A 17,628-nucleotide genomic window follows, 5' to 3' on the forward strand; every position below is an offset into this window, starting at 1 on the left:
TTAATAATAATAATAATAATAATAATACCCCACCCTTCCCGGTTCAAAAACTGGGCTCAGGGCGGCTAACAACAAATTTAAAACACTTAATTGTAAAGGCAGCATAAAATACAGTATAAAAACATGAATAAAAATAAAATTCAAAGTTCAGAAATCAATTTAGGGGAAATCCATCTAATAAGCATTAGATAATCCCCAGGGCTAGCTGGCTGAACTGGTCCTACTGGTCCAGCGAGGAGGCCAGGGGAGAATTAGCTGTGGGGTCTCAGAGTGGGTGATCTTCATAAAAGGGGGGGGGGGAGGGAAGGGAAATAAAAGATCAGGCTGAATTCAGAATAAAGGCCAGGCAGAATAGCTCTGTCTTACAGGCCCTGCGGAAGTAAGTTCAATCCTGCAGGGCCCTAGTCTCATGGGACAGAGCATTCCACCAGGTCGGAGCCATCACTGAGAAGGCCCTGGCCCTGGTGGAGGATAGTCTGACTTCCTTAGGGCCCGGGACCTCTAAACTGTGGTTCTTCATGGGCCTTAAGAGATCTAGTTCTGTAGGCTTTTGCTCTGATTCTCTTTGAGGGTGGTCCTGGTCTCCTTCTCCCCCTTAGGACCTCATTGACCTGGAGCATGTGTTAGAAGTCGGCGGCCACACCACCCGGCTGGTGGCAAGGAGATTCGCCGACCCCTGGCTGCTGCACTCTGTACGCCTCAAGGAGGATGGCCCCGAAGTCCTGCAAGGCAAAGACTCTGCTCTCCCGAAGGACCCGGCTGAGTCAGGGGAGACGGAGCTCAGCAGGACTTCTCCTGCTCTGTCAGAGGAAGAACCAGCGAGGAAAAGGCAGAAGACGGAGGAGGAGAGTCTGGATGGAGAAGCTGCTGCGCAAGGCACCCAGAGCATGCCGGGAGAAGGAGCCAGCAGCCCTACGACCCTGAATGCCAGCCCTGGTGGCGCAAGGACTCCAGAGATGCGAGAAGGGACTGCCGCACCAGAGCCAGGCTGCAGGATGGACGCTGTGGGGAAGGGCAGTGGGAAAGAGGCCTCTGGCCTGGGCAGCCAGGAAGCCGAAGACTGTGGTGGTCACACCAGGGAGCCACGCAAGGATCCCGCCTCGCAGCCGGAAGCAGCCCCTGGCGACTCCAGCAGCGGTACGTGTGAGGAGCCCCACTGAGCTCCTTCTCCACACTTGGCAGGCAGGAGAAACTCCAGGAATGGGTTGGTGGGAGCCTGCAGCAGGATCAGGCCAAAGGGAGCCCCATCCAGGCCCACATCCTCTTCTCCTAGCGGCCTTCCAGGCAACTCACGGTGAAGCCCCCAAGCAGGACCCCCCCATCCCTCCAGCAACTGGGGTTGGACTAATAGGGAGGCCCTTTGTGCAGAGGCAATCGATCAGCCATTTTATTTGTATCAATCACTCGTTCCACCTTTCCACAGTTTTAACCAGGCTCTAATAATAAAAAATAAATAAATTGTATCCTTCCCGGGTCAGAAAACCGGGCTCAGGGCGGCTAACAACAAATTTAAAACACTTAATTGATGCAACAAAAAACAGCATAAAATACAGTATAAAACGTGAATAACAATAAATTCAGAATTCAAAAATCAATTTAGGGAGGATATCCATCCAATAAACATTGGATGATCACCAGGGCTAGCTGGCTAAATTAGTCCGATTTGGGCCAGCGAGGAGACCAGGGAGAATTAGCTGTGGGATCCCAGAGTGGGCAATCTTCATAAAAAGGGGAGGGAGAGGGAAGGAAGGGCTTGCAGCATTTAAATAATTGAATAATTGCAAACATTAGAAAAGTAGTCATAAAAATACATCGAACATTAAAAAGTACACAACCGAATTGCACAATTTCCACGTGATCCATAAGATCCAAAATAAAGGTACAGTGGTGCCTCGCAAGACGAAAAGAATCTGTTCTGTGATTCTCTTCGTCTGGTGGTTTTTTCGTCTTGCGAAGCAAGCCCATTGACGGATTAGCGGATTAGCGCCTTTTTAGCGGCTTATCTGCTGATCGGATCAGCTGATAAGCGGCTTAGCGGCTTAGAAAAAGGGGGGGGGAATCAGCAGGAACTCGCAAGACATTTTCGTCTTGCAAAGCAAGCCCATAGGAAATTTGTTTTGCGAAGCACCTCCAAAACGGAAACTCTTTCGTCTAGTGAGTTTTCCGTCCTGCGAGGCATTCGTCTTGCAGGGCACCACTGTACAAAGACTTAACAGCACCAACGCCAACAAGACATCTCCTCCACCCCCCCAAAACCCCACAGCTTTTGTAGTCCGTCAGTCATGTCAGTCAGGGCCTCCCCCTCCCAGACCAGGTGGGGAAAGGCCTGCAAGGCAGGGCTGTCCCCATCCATGCAGTGCCTTTGGCGTGCCTGACGTTGTGGGGCTCCCTCAGAGCCGTGGAGGGGCAAGACCACCAGCCAGTCCACAGGGCCTGCCATCTTCTTGTTACCTTGTCAGTATTTTCTCTCTCTCTGTTGCTCTCTCTGCGATAATAATAATAATAATATTTTATTTATACCCTGCCCTCCCCAGCCAAGACCGGTCTCAGGGCGGCTAACACCAAGCATAAAATACAGTAAAAACATTTTTAAAAACAACAGTTGATTAAAATATAGGTTAGAATACAGCCTTGTTTTAGTGGTAGCCTATAGATCAAGGCCTTTAGGGGAGAAAACATCAAATATGCCCCGGGGCCAACTATCCATGCTGGTTCTACATGGGCCAGCATAAAGAGCCGAGGGAAAATTTATATACAAAATCCCATATTAGGGGTTCCATTAAAAAAAAAATGGTTAAAAATAATTGCTCCTTCCTGGTGGCTGCTTTTTGTTCCCCAAGCCCCTTCCACCTGCATGGGGGCTTCCTGTTCCTGGTTGTGCTGCTCATCCAAACCATCCATGCAGTTGTCACGCAGCCCAGCAATTTGAGGAGGTGGGCTGGACCCCTCTTGTTGTGCTCCTGATGCCAGTTGTGCTTTCTGCTCTTTTCCCTAGGATGTTCTGCGGGGAAAGTATGGCAGGCAGAATACGAAAGGTGAGTGTGCAGATCAGATGAAACGAGAGAATTCTCTTTGCCGGAGAAGAGCTGCGTCCAAAGAGTCACAACATAACTTAGATTAGAGCGGCTTCGGTGTTGCTTCAACACACCCACTTTGTAGTCAGAGGCAGTTAAGACATTAGCGGCCACATTCACTTGATTCCCAGGACGTGCACCCACCTCAGAAAGTTTTAGGGACTCCCAACTCCCCCACTGGTTAGTTTAAGAAAATCTTGCTGGATCCGGCCTATGGCCTTTCTGCAGCATCCTGTTCTCACCAGATACTGTAATGGAATATCAGGGCCTGATGTTGACCACACCAAGGTTGCAGCCTCCGTCCCTGCATGGGACAGCTGCGTATTCCCTCCCAACTCTACAGCTCTGTGATCCTGTGAAAACCTGCAAGCAGGATTCAAGCACAAGGGCACTACCCCCCTCCCCCCCCCACCGTTTCCAGCAAGAAGCCGAAACTGGTATTCAGAAGCAAACAACAGGTATTCAGGTTTTCCCCACCAAACCCCTTGAGATGTTCCTGCTGCTGTGGCAGGATCTCAAAAGGGAACGAGGCTCCGTTTGTGGCCAGGGCAGCACCTGTGCCGGTGGATTTGAGGGGTTTTCAGAGAGGGACTTCCTGCTGATTCCAGTACTTCTGGGACCTCTAGTCAGCTGTATTGTGCTTTGGAGACCCAACCTGCCCTAGGAGGTTGGCACCAGTCTTAAAGATGCCTCTGGCTCTTAAGTTGAGACGCGAGTAGGCCTGGCTGGGACAGACCACCCAAAGCTGCTGGGATCTGCTCGCTCACTGTGCTGCAGCCTTCAGCGGGGCCTGGCCCTTGCCTGTGCATTATTATTTGTTAGTCGTTTTACCTTGCCCAAAGCAACTTACAACCAGCCAACCCAAAAACAAAACAAAAGCCCATATAATTAGAACCAAGAAGAGAAATAAATTAGAAACACCCCACCCACTTCTAAAAGGCCTGATTATAGAGGGAAGTTTTTGACTGGTGCCTAAAGCTCAGGAATGTGCCAGTCAAGCAGGAAGCCACCCCAAAAAGGCCCATTCTCATGTCACTGCCTTTTGAAATTCCCACACAAGAGGCACACAAATAAGATGATGGTTGCAGGAGCCAGGTTGCTTCATGGGGGGAGAGGCTGTCCCCTTTGCCAATAGCAGCAGTGGTTCTGCTCCTCTCACTCTCTCTCCTTGCACCTCTGCTCTCAAAACAGCGCTGGTGGGAACATCAGCTTTGTCGGCCGGCCGTGGCGCATCGTGGATGGCAGCCTGAACAAGCCAGTCTGCAAGGGCATTATGGAGGGGGTTCTCTGCCACATCATGACCAAGCCTGGCATAACGGAAGCAGCTCTGTGCCACCACTATTTGGGCGTCCTGCAGCCAGTGGCTCTTCTGGAGATTCTGCAGGTATGTTTGGTCTCCTGGGGTCAAAGTGGAGCCCTTCTGCCCAGGTGTTTCCAGCTTACCTGCATGTTGCTGCCTGTGTCCTTTCCCAGGACTCAGCATGCAAGAACAGCAACAGTTGGTGGCAAAGAAGGGAATGGCCATATCTGCGCAGGCCCAGGGCAGAGGCAGGAAGTCAGCTAGTCCCAGCCTCTGTCTTAAAATAGAAGTTTATATATTTAGCCACATTTGTTTCCCACCCTACTTCCAAGGCCAGAGTAAAGCACTTAGGCATTTTCTGGCAACTCCTGTTCAGGAGATTTGGAGATGGAGCTGCACAATAGCGCTGGTTTTCTGCACCCTTGATGGATTCAGAGCAGGACCTGCCCACTCAAACTCCTACCATTGTTAGGGAGCAGAGCCTGGCTGTGGTGGCACAGGGCAAGGAAGGAGCCACCACAGGGAAAGGCCCACGGTTCTCTTCCTGCATAGGGAAGGCATTTAGGAGGCACACTCCACCTTAACATGTGCCCATCAGCAGCTGCTATTTTCTTACATGTTGAAAATGCTAAATGGCCAGTGGCGGACGTAACTGCTTGTACATCTCTCAATAGCTTCAGGCAGTGTGGCCAATTGAGATTCCAGCAACATCTGGAGTGTCCAACTTGCCCCCCGCAATGAAACCACTGCTTTCAATACAGCCTATGCCCAACACTTTAAATAAGGTTAGCGTTCAGTAACTCTGTGTGTGTGTGAAATTTTCCCCTTTGCTTTACAGGGCCTTGAATCTCTTGGCTGCATCAGGAAATTCCACTTGAAGCAGCAGAGACCAGCCTCGCTCTTCTCGAAGCCGACCCTTGAGGAGGTGGTCAGCAGCCCCAAACTGAGCAGCACGCCAGCCGTCTTCTATGAGCCCACTGTTGACTGCACCCTGAAAATGGGCAGGGTGTTTCCCTATGAACTGAACTGGAACAAGTGGGTGCAGATGGCTCCCTTGTGATGAGGCCTCTTTTGTACAGTAGGACAGTGAATGTCGTTGCGTGCTTTTGTTAATAAAGAGATCGTTTCTGTACCTCCTCCTGACTCTCAGCTTCTTGCTTGACCCTGTAACACACAACTGGGAGGATACTGATGGCGGTGGCAGAGTCTGGTGCTGTGGCAGCACAGGGAAGGCAGGTGAAACACCTGAACGGCTCCTACTGTGGGCAAGGCAGTGGCTCCTCTCAGGTGGGGGAAGCTACTTTCATCTGTGGAACCTCAGGTCAAGCCAGCTTTTTAAAATGTAGCAGAAATGACTGCAAAAAATTAGGATGCTCCCCTAAACAAGCTCTCCAACCATTCCTCGTCCCTTTGAGCAGGTGTGCATTTTGGCTCCGAAATGTGTAGGACGCAACCCTCACTGCCCTCCTTGCGCATAGAGAATGAGCGAACATGTTTGCAGCTCTTTCTCATATATACTGTTTATTATGTACAAAGTAGCAGACGCCCGCACCCCAGTTGCCCAGTCAGCTCCACTGCGGCCTCAGTCCCTCCAGCGGTGTCCGCACTGGGCGCTGCAGCACTTGTAGAAGGTGGTCATGGGCTCGTCGGCCGAGCGCGTCTGCAGCTGCATGAAGTAGGCCCGTGGGTGCTCACACTTGGGGCACGGCTCTGGGGGGTGGGTGGAGAGACAAAGAAGAGGGTGTCAGGACCTGGTGGGTGGTGGAGCATCTCCCCCTCCGGGCCAGAGGGCGGCTCCTGCAGCCTCAAGCACCCAGGCTGGCCAAGGCCGGAGATGATGAGGACCCTCAATCTGACAAGTGGGGCGCTTGTTTTGCATCTCCCTGAGGGCCTGGGAGAAAGATCCCCTGCCTGGAACCCTGCGGATCTGTGGCTGCCAGCCAGTGCTGACCACGCTGAGCCAGGCGGGTCTGACTCTGCGGAAGGCAGCTTCCTGAGTTCCCTCTTAAATTAGAGTCACAAGAGCCAGAACCTTCTCAGCGCGAGAAGCAAAGCTACAGGGAACCAGGCAGAGGGCCTTCTCGGTGGTGGCACCCGCCCTGTGGAACGCCCTCCCATCAGATGTCAAGGAAATAAACAACTCTCTGACTTTTAGAAAACATCTGAAGGTTATCAATGTTTGATGTTTTTAATATTCTTTTGGGAGCTGCCCAGAGTGGCTGGGGAAACCCAGCCAGATGGGTGGAGTATAAATAATAAATTATTATTATTATTATGGGTTTCACCTTCCAAAGGGGGCTCCCAGGTTCCACCCCCGCCGGCAGCATCTCCAGGTAGGGCGGGGGGAGAGTGGGTCAAACCCGGGAGGAGAGCTCGATCCCTGCGCTGCCTGCGAGGGGGTTGGGCTGGATGACCCCTGGGGTTCCCTCCCGACTCCCCTCCGGGAGATCCTGGCCCCCTTTCCCACACACCTGCGGTGGAGTCCACGTTCTCCCAGGCTGCGGCCCCACCGAGCACGTCGTCCACCTCCTTGAGCTTCGGGTAGCGCCGGCTGGTCACCTGAAAGTGTTGCAGGAATTTATGTATAGGTTGGGGGGGTTGCCCCACCACTAGGTATCATGCAGTTTGCAGGGCATCAGTTGAAGAAGGAGCAAAAAGGGTTTTCTTGTGTCTGTGTGTTTCCTTGTGGCTGATTAGCTGTTTTCCCTGTGTAAAGGTCAGAGGGGGCAGGGTTTCTGTTGAGGCAGGGGATTAGCTGTGGGAGGAGCTTATCAGAGTTTGCAGGGCATCAGTTGAAGAAGGAGCAAAAAGGGTTTTCTTGTGTGTGTGTGTTTCTTTGTGGCTCATTAGCTGTTTTCCCTGTGTAAAGGTCAGAGGGGGCAGGGTTTCTGTTGAGGCAGGGGATTAGCTGTGGGAGGAGCTTATCAGAGTTTGCAGGGCATCAGTTGAAGAAGGAGCAAAAAGGGTTTTCTTGTGTCTGTGTGTTTCCTTGTGGCTGATTAGTTGTTTTCCCTGTGTAAAGGTCAGAGGGGGCAGGGTTTCTGTTGAGGCAGGGGATTAGCTGTGGGAGGAGCTTATCAGAGTTTGCAGGGCAGCGGCGCGCGCCTAGCGGCGCGCGCAGTTAGATCCATCTTTTAGATTTAGGGGAGCTAGTCTCAAACGTTTGTTGGGGCGATCTAGTTGTTTTTTTTGTGTGGGGGAAGTTATTTGTCCTGTCTTCAAGCTTTTTATGATGGAGGACCTCTGTAGCCAACCCCAACGACACGATCTCAAGATGGAAGGGGAGGGAACAGCTGCAGTCGCCTGCGATTCCTGCGCAATGTTTGCCATCTTGCCAAAGGTTGCAGGCAGCTTTACCTGCAGCAATTGCATGTTGATTGCCCTCTTAAAAGACAAAGTCCAGCAACTGGAGGAACGTGTAGCTACGCTCCAAAGAATTAGAGAGCTGGAGCTCTTCTTGGAAGCAACAGAGCACACCGTCTCCACCAAGGAGGAGTCAGGGGACTCCCCTGAGAAGGAGTCTAGTTCACCAACACAGGAGCCAGATATATGGAGAAACGTGACTCAAAGAAGTAGGAGGCCCAGGGTTCACTCTGATTGCTTAGAAATACACAATCGCTTTGAGGTCCTCTCCCCTAGCATGGAAGACGAAGAGCAGACTCCATTTGAGGATCTCTCCCTCATTACAGTCGATCAGGTATATGAAGACGAGCAGCAAAGTCAGTCCTCAGGGAATGTGCAGGCGACCTTGGAACGGACAGCTCACGGAAGAACCCCGACCAAACCCAAGAGGAGGCGTGTAGTGGTGATAGGGGATTCCCTACTGAGGGGAACAGAAGCAGTGATCTGTGGGCCTGACAAGATGTCTCGGGAAGTGTGCTGTCTCCCCGGGGCTAAGATCCAAGATGTAACTGAACGACTGCAAGGTATCATAAAACCCACTGACAAATACCCCTTCCTCTTGGTTCATGTGGGAACCAATGACACTGCAAGCAATAGCCTCCAGAAGATCAAAAGGGACTACGAGGCTCTCGGCAGGAAATTGAAGCAACTAAATGCACAAATTGTCATCTCATCTGTCCTCCCAGTTGAACGACGTGGCCCAGGGAGAGAGGGGAAAATAGTGGAAGTGAACAGCTGGCTCCGCAAATGGTGTAAACAGGAACGGTTTGGATTCTTAGATCATGGACTGCAGTTTCTTGAAGATGGACTTCTGGCAAGTGATGGGCTGCACCTCACAACGGTTGGGAGAAATGTTTTTGCCAAAAATCTCAGAAACCTCATCAGGAGGGCTTTAAACTGACTAATGTGGGGGAGGGAGACAGTGCTCCTGAAGGTAGGAGTCTATCAATTAATGAAGATGATCATCCAAATGTCATAGACCAAATGGAGCAAACAGCACGCGGACCTAGTGGTGGGAGGAAAAAATCCTTAAATAAGAGACACGGGGGAATGATTAATGGACTTCAATGTCTGTACACTAATGCACAAAGCATGGGAAATAAACAAGATGAGCTTGAGCTCTTGGTACAGCAAACTAAATATGACATAATAGGCATCACTGAAACCTGGTGGGATAAGTCCCACGATTGGAATGTAATAATGGGGGGATACAATCTATTTCAGAGAAACAGACCAGACAAGAAAGGAGGAGGAGTGGCGTTATATGTCAGGGATGTGTATACCTGTGAAGAGATCCAAGATTTAGATCCTCAAAGCCAAAGTGAGAGCATTTGGGTCAAAATTAAGGGAGAGAAGAATAACAGAGACCTCATTGTGGGAGTTTACTATAGATCCCCAAGCCAAACGGAGGACATAGATGATGCCTTCCTGGAACAGATGGCCAAGCATGCAAAAGGAAGGGAGATAGTAGTAATGGGGGACTTCAATTACCCGGACATTTGTTGGACGTCAAACTCAGCCAAGAGCATAAGGTCAAACAGATTCCTCACTGGCCTTGCAGACAACTTCATTGTCCAGAAAGTGGGAGAAGCAACAAGAGGAACAGCCATTTTAGATCTGGTCCTAACCAATGTTGATGACCTGGTTAGTGGGGTAGAAGTGGAAGGATCATTAGGCGCGAGTGATCATGCTCTTCAGAAGTTTACTATACAGCGGAAAGGAGCAGCCAAGCATACTAGGACTCAATTTCTTGACTTTAAGAAAGCCGACTTCATAAAACTTAGGGAAGTGCTGGGTGAGATCCCATGGACAACAATACTAAAAGGAAAGGGAGTTCATGATGGCTGGGAGTTTGTTAAGAGGGAGATACTAAAAGCACAACGTCAGGCAATACCAATGAGACGGAAACATGGAAGGTGCCTAAAGAAGCCAGGGTGGCTATCTAAAGAACTTTTAACTGAATTAAGATTTAAAAAGGATGTGTACAAAAAATGGAAAAGGGGGGAAACCACCAAAGACGAATTCAAACAAATAGCCAGCACGTGTAGACACAAAGTCAGAAAAGCTAAAGCACAGAATGAACTCAGGCTTGCTAGAGAGGTTAAAAGCAACAAAAAAGGCTTTTATGGGTATGTTCGTAGCAAAAGGAAGAACAAAGAAACAATGGGGTCACTCAGAGGAGAAGATGGTGAAATGCAAACAGGGGACACAGAAAGGGCTGAACTACTCAATGCCTTCTTTGCCTCAGTCTTCTCCGATAAAGAAAACAATGCCCGACCTGAAGAATTTGGAGCAAATGACTCAGCAAAGGAAACACAGCCCAGAATAACTAAGGAGATAGTACAAGAATATTTGGCTAGTTTAGATGTATTCAAGTCTCCAGGGCCAGATGAACTGCATCCAAGAGTATTAAAAGAACTGGCAGATGTGATCTCAGAACCACTGGCAGTCATCTTTGAGAATTCCTGGAGAACAGGCGAAGTCCCGGCAGACTGGAGGAGGGCAAATGTTGTCCCTATTTTCAAAAAGGGGAAAAGAGAGGACCCAAATAATTACCGCCCAGTCAGTCTGACATCAATAGCAGGGAAGATTCTGGAGCAGATCATTAAGCAAACAGTCTGTGAGCACCTAGAAAGGAATGCTGTGATCACCAATAGTCAGCATGGATTTCTGAAAAATAAGTCATGTCAGACTAACCTGATCTCGTTTTTTGACAGAATTACAAGCCTGGTAGATGAAGGGAACGCAGTGGATGTAGCCTACCTTGATTTCAGCAAGGCATTTGACAAGGTGCCCCATGATATTCTTGTAAAGAAGCTGGTAAAATGCGGTCTTGACTATGCTACCACTCAGTGGATTTGTAACTGGCTGACTGACCGAACCCAAAGGGTGCTCATCAATGGTTCCTCTTCATCCTGGAGAAGAGTGACTAGTGGGGTGCCACAGGGTTCTGTCTTGGGCCCGGTCTTATTCAACATCTTTATCAACGACTTGGATGATGGACTCAAGGGCATCCTGATCAAATTTGCAGATGACACCAAACTGGGAGGGGTGGCTAACACCCCAGAGGACAGGATCACACTTCAAAACGACCTTGACAGATTAGAGAACTGGGCAAAAACAAGATGAATTTTAACAGGGAGAAATGTAAAGTATTGCACTTGGGCAAAAAAAATGAGAGGCACAAATACAAGATGGGTGACACCTGGCTTGAGAGCAGTACATGTGAAAAGGATCTAGGAGTCTTGGTTGACCACAAACTTGACATGAGCCAACAGTGTGACGCGGCAGCTAAAAAAGCCAATGCAATTCTGGGCTGCATCAATAGGAGTATAGCATCTAGATCAAGGGAAGTAATAGTGCCACTGTATTCTGCTCTGGTCAGACCACACCTGGAGTACTGTGTCCAGTTCTGGGCACCACAATTCAAGAAGGACACTGACAAACTGGAACGTGTCCAGAGGAGGGCAACCAAAATGGTCAAAGGCCTGGAAACGATGCCTTATGAGGAACGGCTAAGGGAGCTGGGCATGTTTAGCCTGGAGAAGAGGAGGTTAAGGGGTGATATGATAGCCATGTTCAAATATATAAAAGGATGTCACATGGAGGAGGGAGAAAGGTTGTTTTCTGCTGCTCCAGAGAAGCGGACACGGAGCAATGGATCCAAACTACAAGAAAGAAGATTCCACCTAAACATTAGGAAGAACTTCCTGACAGTAAGAGCTGTTCGACAGTGGAATTTGCTGCCAAGGAGTGTGGTGGAGTCTCCTTCTTTAGAGGTCTTTAAGCAGAGGCTTGACAACCATATGTCAGGAGTGCTCTGATGGTGTTTCCTGCTTGGCAGGGGGTTGGACTCGATGGCCCTTGTGGTCTCTTCCAACTCTATGATTCTATGATTCTATGATTCTATGCACATGCAGCCCACTACCAAAATCAGCACAATTGCTTTTGTAACTTTTCCCCACAAAACACTTCATCGCAGTTTCTTCCTATCTATTTATTCCAAGGGCCTCTGCTACACAATACCAAATGTAACAATTCCCTGATCAATGTATCTCTGTACTGGCTCACTGGGAAAACTTCAGAAATTCATATAGACCTGTGAGCTCAGCAGCTCCTCCGCCTGAGTGATAATTCCTGGCCTCCTGATACCTGAGTGCCAGGCCGGTAGCCACTCCAGAAATAATAAACCCAGATGAAGACAAAAGTGTGTGATGAGCTTGGCTGGGAAACAGGGAAATGTAAATATCTCTTTTGTTCCACTTGGTGGGTGTTTGGTGGAGGGCAAGGGGAACCATGGGGCAGGGTCCAGGATGCCCAGATTACGGCCACCAGACCGCCCCTTTCATTACGTAACCATGATGTAGTTTTGTCTTTTGTTCGGGGCTTCCATCTTGTTCCACCTGGTGGCAGGTGGGAGTCCTGTCGCGACAGCCTGCTGCTCTTTTGCTCTGGGATTCCTGGCTGGTGTCCTTGTCTTTTTGTCCAAAGGAGCCCTCAGATTTCTCCGTTAACAAAAAAGAGAGGGGGGGTCGTGGGCGGGGGGGGAGAGCGGGGAGACCCCCCCTTCCTTCCTTCCCCCTCCCTCGGGGGAACCCCCTCCCCCTCCCTCCCTACCTTGCGCGTGACGTTGCGCACGTAGGGACACGTGGTGCAGGCGAAGCGGTGGCAGCGCGCGCCCTCCTCGGCCACCAGGACGTTCCCGCAGGCCGGGCAGAAGAGCAGCATGGCGCCCGCGCCCAGAAGCCACGCCCAGGCACTTCCGCTTCCGGCCGGTCCCCAAGATGGCGGCGCCTGAGGAGGAGGAGGAGGGCGCGGTGGACGCGGCCCACGCCGAGGTGCTGCAGCTGTGGCAGGCCGGCCTGGCGCGCCTCGTCCGGGACCCGCTGCTCTGCGACCTCCCCGCCCAGGTAGGCCGCCCGGAGGGGGGGGCGGGGCCGGCCTCGCCTGTCGCTCCCTCCCCGGCGCTGACTCCGCCCCCTCTCCCTTGTCAGGTGACCCCCGAGGAGATCGGCTCGCAGGTGGCGCTCGAGTACGGCCAGGCCATGACGGTGCGCGTGCGCAGAGCCGACGCCCCCGAGGCCCCCATGCGTGAGTCGGCGTCGCCCCGCCCCCTCGGACCTGGCCCCGCCCACAGTCCGGCCTCGCGGGGGGGTGGGATGGATGACCCCCGAGGGCCCTTCCGACTCTAGGCTGAGCCTCCTCCCTCCGTGGCTGGAGGTGCCGGGAGCATTTATTATTATTATTATTATTATTTCTTTATAAATAAATTTATTATTTATATATTTATTTAATTAATTATTTATACCTGTTTAGGGCCCAGTTTAGGGAAGTTTTTGATGTCTGACGCCGTATTGTTTTTGATATTTGGTTGGAAGCTGCCCAGAGTGGCTGGTGAGGTATAAATGTTGTTGTTGTTGTTGTTGTTGTTGTTGTTACCCCGCCCACCTGCCTGGGCTTCCCCAGCCACTCTGGGCGGCTTCCAGCAAAATATTAAAATACAAGAATGCAAGCAAGCCAGGCCCTGGTTGCCCTTCCAGCCCTTTTCCCCACACAGAGCCCACTTCGGGAGAGACCCCCCCCCTTCACCGCCCCAGGCCTCTTTCCTTGCCCTGCAAAGCCCCTCCTCCCTCGGGTGGGGCTGAAGGTGTTCCCGGTGGGGGGGTCGGGATTAGAAGAGAGAGTGTCCTGAGCCCCTCCTGGGTCCTGGCGGGATGCGCAAGATGCAGCCTGGGGGTGATGACGACGCTTTCTTCTTCTCCGCAGCCGTGGTGGTGGTGCAGAATGCCAGCGTCCTGGACCTGAAGAAAGCCATCCAGCGGTTTGTGCAGCTGAAGCAGGAGCGGGCAGGGGGCGTCCAGCACATCAGCTGGTGAGTTGAGCCCTTCCCCCTGCCCAGGAGGGGGGGGTCCTCCTGTGTGACCCCCCCAGGCGGGTGGGCTAGCCTTTAGTCTCCTGGGATCGGCTGCTCCCACCTGCTGACCCTCTGCCCTCGCACTGCTAACAGGCACCTTCTGTGCCAACTTTTAAACGCCTGCCGAAAAGCTTTCTTCCGCCAGGCCTCTGCAGGCGGCTGCAAGTACATCCCACCACAATGGTCTGCTGGCGCCTGTTTTTAATTCTTTTCCTTTTAACTTGCTTGTTAAATATATTTATATACCGCCGGATCACAAAAGTAAATCACCACGGTGTGCAGCAATATAAAACCATACAGTAAAATCATTTAAAAGTTAAATGATTTCTGTTACGGAAATTACGGGGGGGGGGGCACATCTTTAAAGTTGTTAAATGTTACAAATATTATGCATAAAGGTATCCTTCCGAATTGACGGCTCAGGGAAGTTGCCTAGCTTTAAAAATCATATAAAATCAACTCCTTTGCCAGTTTCCTTCATTCCACCGCCAATTTGCTTCATTGGCCAAGGACTTGGAAGCCACTCAGTCCCTGCTATAGACCTACTCATAGCTGTACTCATAGCTGTCAATCGCTGGGCAAAAGCTCTCCTCCGGACTTGCCCAGGTGGCAGACTATGCAAACCCAAGTTCTATTGTCCCTTTGCAGTAGGTGCTTAGAATGTTCTTCCCAATACATATCCTGTATCCACCTGTTGCCCCAACACATTCCTCCTATGTTAATCATGTATAACCCTCCCCTTTTCTGATGTAGCAATGATGCTGTATGCACTGTATTCTGGGATATGGTGGGAAACTTTTAAAAGACCTTGTCACCCCATCCTCAGGGTTCAAAATTCCTCCTTGAACCTGTTGCGCAATAAACTTTAGTCTACAGCTATTTGCTCCGGTTGGCTGGACTCCTTCCTTTATTCCGCAGGGACTCGCGGGCTCCGCCCGACCAGCTGGGGGACTGAGCAGCCTCACACCTAGATGTTTTCCCTAACAATTTTACTGCATGGTTTTATATTGCTGTGAGCCGCTGTGCTGTATTACTATGAGAAAGCGGCATAGAAAGTATTTTTATAAATAAGCAAACCTCCCCTTGCAGGAAGTACGTGTGGCGAACATACTGCTTAACGTTTGGCGCAGAGAAGCTGACAGACGACAGGAAGAAGCTGAGAGAGTGAGTCACGGGAGGCTCCGGCCGGCCTTGGTGGGGCTCATCCAGCTTGCCTCATTTTGGGGCCGAGTCCCAGGGAAGGTGGGGGGAACACAGCTGGAGTTCATTACAGATTTGTGCAGGGAAAGGAGAGGAGCCCCAGCAGTCAGGCGAGGGCAGGAAACCAGCTGCCCTGGGACTTGGGAAAGCCAAAAAAAGGGGGTGTGGCTGCTGTTCTCTACTCTAGAAATAAAATATTGCGTTTGAAAAGCTGTGACTCTGGACAGGCTCAGGGTGGAGAAAGAAGCAGGCTGGGGGTGCAGCAATATTCAGTGCAGAACTCAGCTGTTGAATTCAGCATCACAGGGCTGGCCACCCACTGGGGTGTCTTCAAGAGGAGAGGGGGCAAGTTCTTGGCAGATAAGACTAGTGGAAGGGGGAGAAAATCCCATCACTGTTACAATGGCAAAACAAACTCTGTGAGTTTGTAGAAATAGCAAAATTGATGGCAATTATTAGAGGCCACTCAAGTCAGAGAATAATTATAGAGTGGGATGGAGTGAAGCAATACATGAAAGAATATGGTTGCGGAATTGAAATGTTAATAGAGAATGTGTAAAACGTGCAGGGGTAAGCAAGAAAATAATAATGGAATCAATTGAATAATTATTAAATTATAACACAAGATGGAAGTAAAATATTGAGATTACACATGGGTGAAGGGGAGTGGGGGGTATATGGGAACCTATATCATTTATAATATACCATTAATTTGTTAGTTGTGTTGTATTTACATATAGCAAAGGGAAGCCTAGAGCTATTAGATATATTTTAATTTAGGTAATCTAGGTAATAGGCTTATATTAGAAAATGAATATGGATTTTGATGTTTGTAAATTTTGGGGGGGTTTTGAAATAAAGAAAGAAAGAAAGACTGTTGGCGCTGTGGACAAAGGCTGTGGTCCCTGGGATGAGCAGTGGGGAGCGGGGGTGTGTGTGTGCTGAGCTCCCGTGGGGAACAGGATGCTGGACTAGACGGGACGGTGCCTGGTCCAGCTGCTCCCCTGATGTTCCTCGGCCCTTGGGGAGAAGGGTGGGTGGGTCTGTCACGACGGCAATGTGTGTGTTTTGGCAGACGTGTAACGTGAGCGACGCTATTTTTAGGTACGGCATCCGAAACCGAGATGAAGTCAGCTTCGTGAAAAAGCTCCGGAAATGAGCTGCCAGGCAAGTCCCAAAATACCCCTGACCTCTTTGCTGGGTCTTCTGTTCCCCACTGCTGCCCCACGTCTCGTGCTTGGCTGCCTCTCAGCAGCTCTGCTGTCGGCAGGAGAAAGCTGGGGGGGGGTAGTCTTCCCTCTTTGGTTCCATTGAATGTTCTGGACAGGCAAGGAACAGATTCCCTTTGCTGAGAAGGAAACCAGCACTGCTGAACTGAACTAGGTTCAGTAATGTGCTTAAGGCAGTATCAGAAGTGACCGTTTACAACATGGGTAGGCAACCTAAGACCCGGGGGCCGGATCTGCCCCAATCGCCTTCTCACTCTGGCCTGCGGACGGTCTGGGAATCAGCATGTTTTTACATGAGTAGAATGTGTGCTTTTATTTAAAATGAATCTCTGGGTTATTTGTGGGGCATAGGAACTCGTTCATTCCCGCCCCCCCAAAAAAAAATATAGTCTGCCCCCCCCAAAGGTCTGAGGGACAGTGGACCGGCCCCCTGCTGGAAAAGTTTGCTGACCCCTGGTTTACAACATGGTGAAAAGCTCTTGGGGGGGAATTGTTGTGCTTTTAAGCTGAGCATCTGGGGGTCACTTTGGGAAATCGTTTTATTCCGTAGCTGGCAGGCAGAAAGTGCCCCCTCCACCAGCTGTGCCTGCCTTTTGGAGAAAGAGGTGCTAGTGGCTTTGTCAGGCGGGGGGGGGGGGAGTTTTGTTAGATCCATCAGCCTTGGCTGTGAGCAGATGCTGAAGCCACAAGGCTCATGCTTGGTCCCTATAACCAACCTGACCCTCACCAGGATTGGGGGGGGGGGAGGTTTTCTCGCTCTGGACCTGAATGCAGTGAGGTTTTGCAGTGCTCAAGGCAGAAGCTCTGAGCTACATTCAGCTGCCCTCAAATATTTGGAGAGCCCCGCAGCTGCTTCTCAGGCCTAATGGAGCCTTTGGTCCTTGTCTTCCCCTACAGGTGCCCTTTGGGGAGGCTCTCTTTGCCCTTTGGGGAGAGGCCACTCTTTGAACGCCACAGCTGTGACCCAGGAGCACTTCAGACTTGCTCTGCTTCCGTCAGCAACTGAGTCACCCGAGGGACCACTGCTGCCGGAAGGGGGGGGCGTTGTTTTGGACCCAGGAGGGCAAAGGTGTTTCCTCTGAGGCTGGCAAAGGCAGCTATGAGTCCAGGTTTGAAGAGAGTGGACTGCCTGTGAACTGGGCGGATTTGGGAGCAACAGCCACACAGCAGCACCTCAGCAGCGGGTGCCCAGTGCCCAGCCAAAGACACTCGCCCGCTGGAGGCATCAGCCTTAGCTGGACTTTCAATAAAGTGCATGAGCAATGGGAGGCGGCCGTGTTGTGATTTGGACAAGCGGCTCTTGCAGAATGGGGTAACGTCCCCAAACCCAGGAGGAGCTTGCAGAAAGCGCAGCCCAGGTGACTTGGGGGCACGGAGTCATAGAAGTGTAGGGTTTGAAGGGACCCCAAGCCCCCAACTTGAACCCCCATTCTTCCTCCCATCACAGAATGATTCACCCCAGCATCAGGGGGCTCCTTCATTTTGAGGGTCTTGCCTTCCCTATCCAGG

General features: G+C 50.9%; 3 protein-coding genes across 4 annotated transcripts in view; 2 read left to right on the forward strand and 1 right to left on the reverse strand.

Annotated features, from left to right (window-relative positions):
* The window catches only part of GTF3C1 (general transcription factor IIIC subunit 1), a 40,436-nt gene extending 34,930 nt beyond the window's left edge, over positions 1–5,506 (forward strand). Inside the window, exons 34-37 of one of the 2 annotated variants that reach the window (XM_082199601.1) lie at positions 600–1,137; positions 2,996–3,035; positions 4,266–4,458; positions 5,213–5,506. In XM_082199601.1, coding sequence (XP_082055727.1) covers positions 600–1,137; positions 2,996–3,035; positions 4,266–4,458; positions 5,213–5,434 — 993 coding nt within the window. In that variant the 3' untranslated portion in view covers positions 5,435–5,506. Of the gene's footprint in view, positions 1–599; positions 1,631–2,995; positions 3,036–4,265; positions 4,459–5,212 lie in introns of those variants that run through there. The other variant, XM_082199600.1, reaches the window with a different exon arrangement.
* A 362-nt stretch (positions 5,507–5,868) lies between these two features.
* POLR3K (RNA polymerase III subunit K) lies at positions 5,869–12,546 on the reverse strand. The gene is made up of 3 exons (XM_082199971.1): positions 12,394–12,546; positions 6,846–6,933; positions 5,869–6,084 (listed from the first exon to the last, which is right to left on the reverse strand). The coding sequence occupies exons 1-3, from the start codon at positions 12,502–12,504 to the stop codon at positions 5,957–5,959; spliced, it is 327 nt and encodes a 108-aa protein (XP_082056097.1). The 5' UTR covers positions 12,505–12,546; the 3' UTR covers positions 5,869–5,956.
* A 4-nt stretch (positions 12,547–12,550) lies between these two features.
* On the forward strand, positions 12,551–17,387 carry SNRNP25 (small nuclear ribonucleoprotein U11/U12 subunit 25). The gene is made up of 6 exons (XM_082199959.1): positions 12,551–12,686; positions 12,771–12,867; positions 13,543–13,648; positions 14,780–14,854; positions 15,995–16,057; positions 17,017–17,387. The coding sequence occupies exons 1-5, from the start codon at positions 12,561–12,563 to the stop codon at positions 16,047–16,049; spliced, it is 459 nt and encodes a 152-aa protein (XP_082056085.1). The 5' UTR covers positions 12,551–12,560; the 3' UTR covers positions 16,050–16,057; positions 17,017–17,387.
* Positions 17,388–17,628: the final 241 nt, after the last annotated feature.

The sequence above is a fragment of the Podarcis vaucheri genome (assembly GCF_965113315.1).
Source record: "Podarcis vaucheri genome assembly, chromosome: 14".
Classification (NCBI taxonomy): Eukaryota; Metazoa; Chordata; class Lepidosauria; order Squamata; family Lacertidae; genus Podarcis; species Podarcis vaucheri.

What these genes read in the sequence shown, in the direction of transcription:
- POLR3K (XM_082199971.1), bottom strand. Translation starts at nt 12,504, where the DNA reads ATGCTGCTCTTCTGCCCGGCCTGCGGGAACGTCCTGGTGGCCGAGGAG. An exon ending in TGCGCAACGTCACGCGCAAG is followed by an intron (nt 6,934 to 12,393) that starts GTAGGGAGGGAG and finishes CAACACTTTCAG; the next exon opens with GTGACCAGCCGGCGCTACCC. An exon ending in GAACGTGGACTCCACCGCAG is followed by an intron (nt 6,085 to 6,845) that starts GTGTGTGGGAAA and finishes CCCACCCCCCAG; the next exon opens with AGCCGTGCCCCAAGTGTGAG.
- SNRNP25 (XM_082199959.1), top strand. Translation starts at nt 12,561, where the DNA reads ATGGCGGCGCCTGAGGAGGAGGAGGAGGGCGCGGTGGACGCGGCCCAC. An exon ending in CGCCCCCGAGGCCCCCATGC is followed by an intron (nt 12,868 to 13,542) that starts GTGAGTCGGCGT and finishes TCTTCTCCGCAG; the next exon opens with CCGTGGTGGTGGTGCAGAAT. An exon ending in GACAGGAAGAAGCTGAGAGA is followed by an intron (nt 14,855 to 15,994) that starts GTGAGTCACGGG and finishes CGCTATTTTTAG; the next exon opens with GTACGGCATCCGAAACCGAG.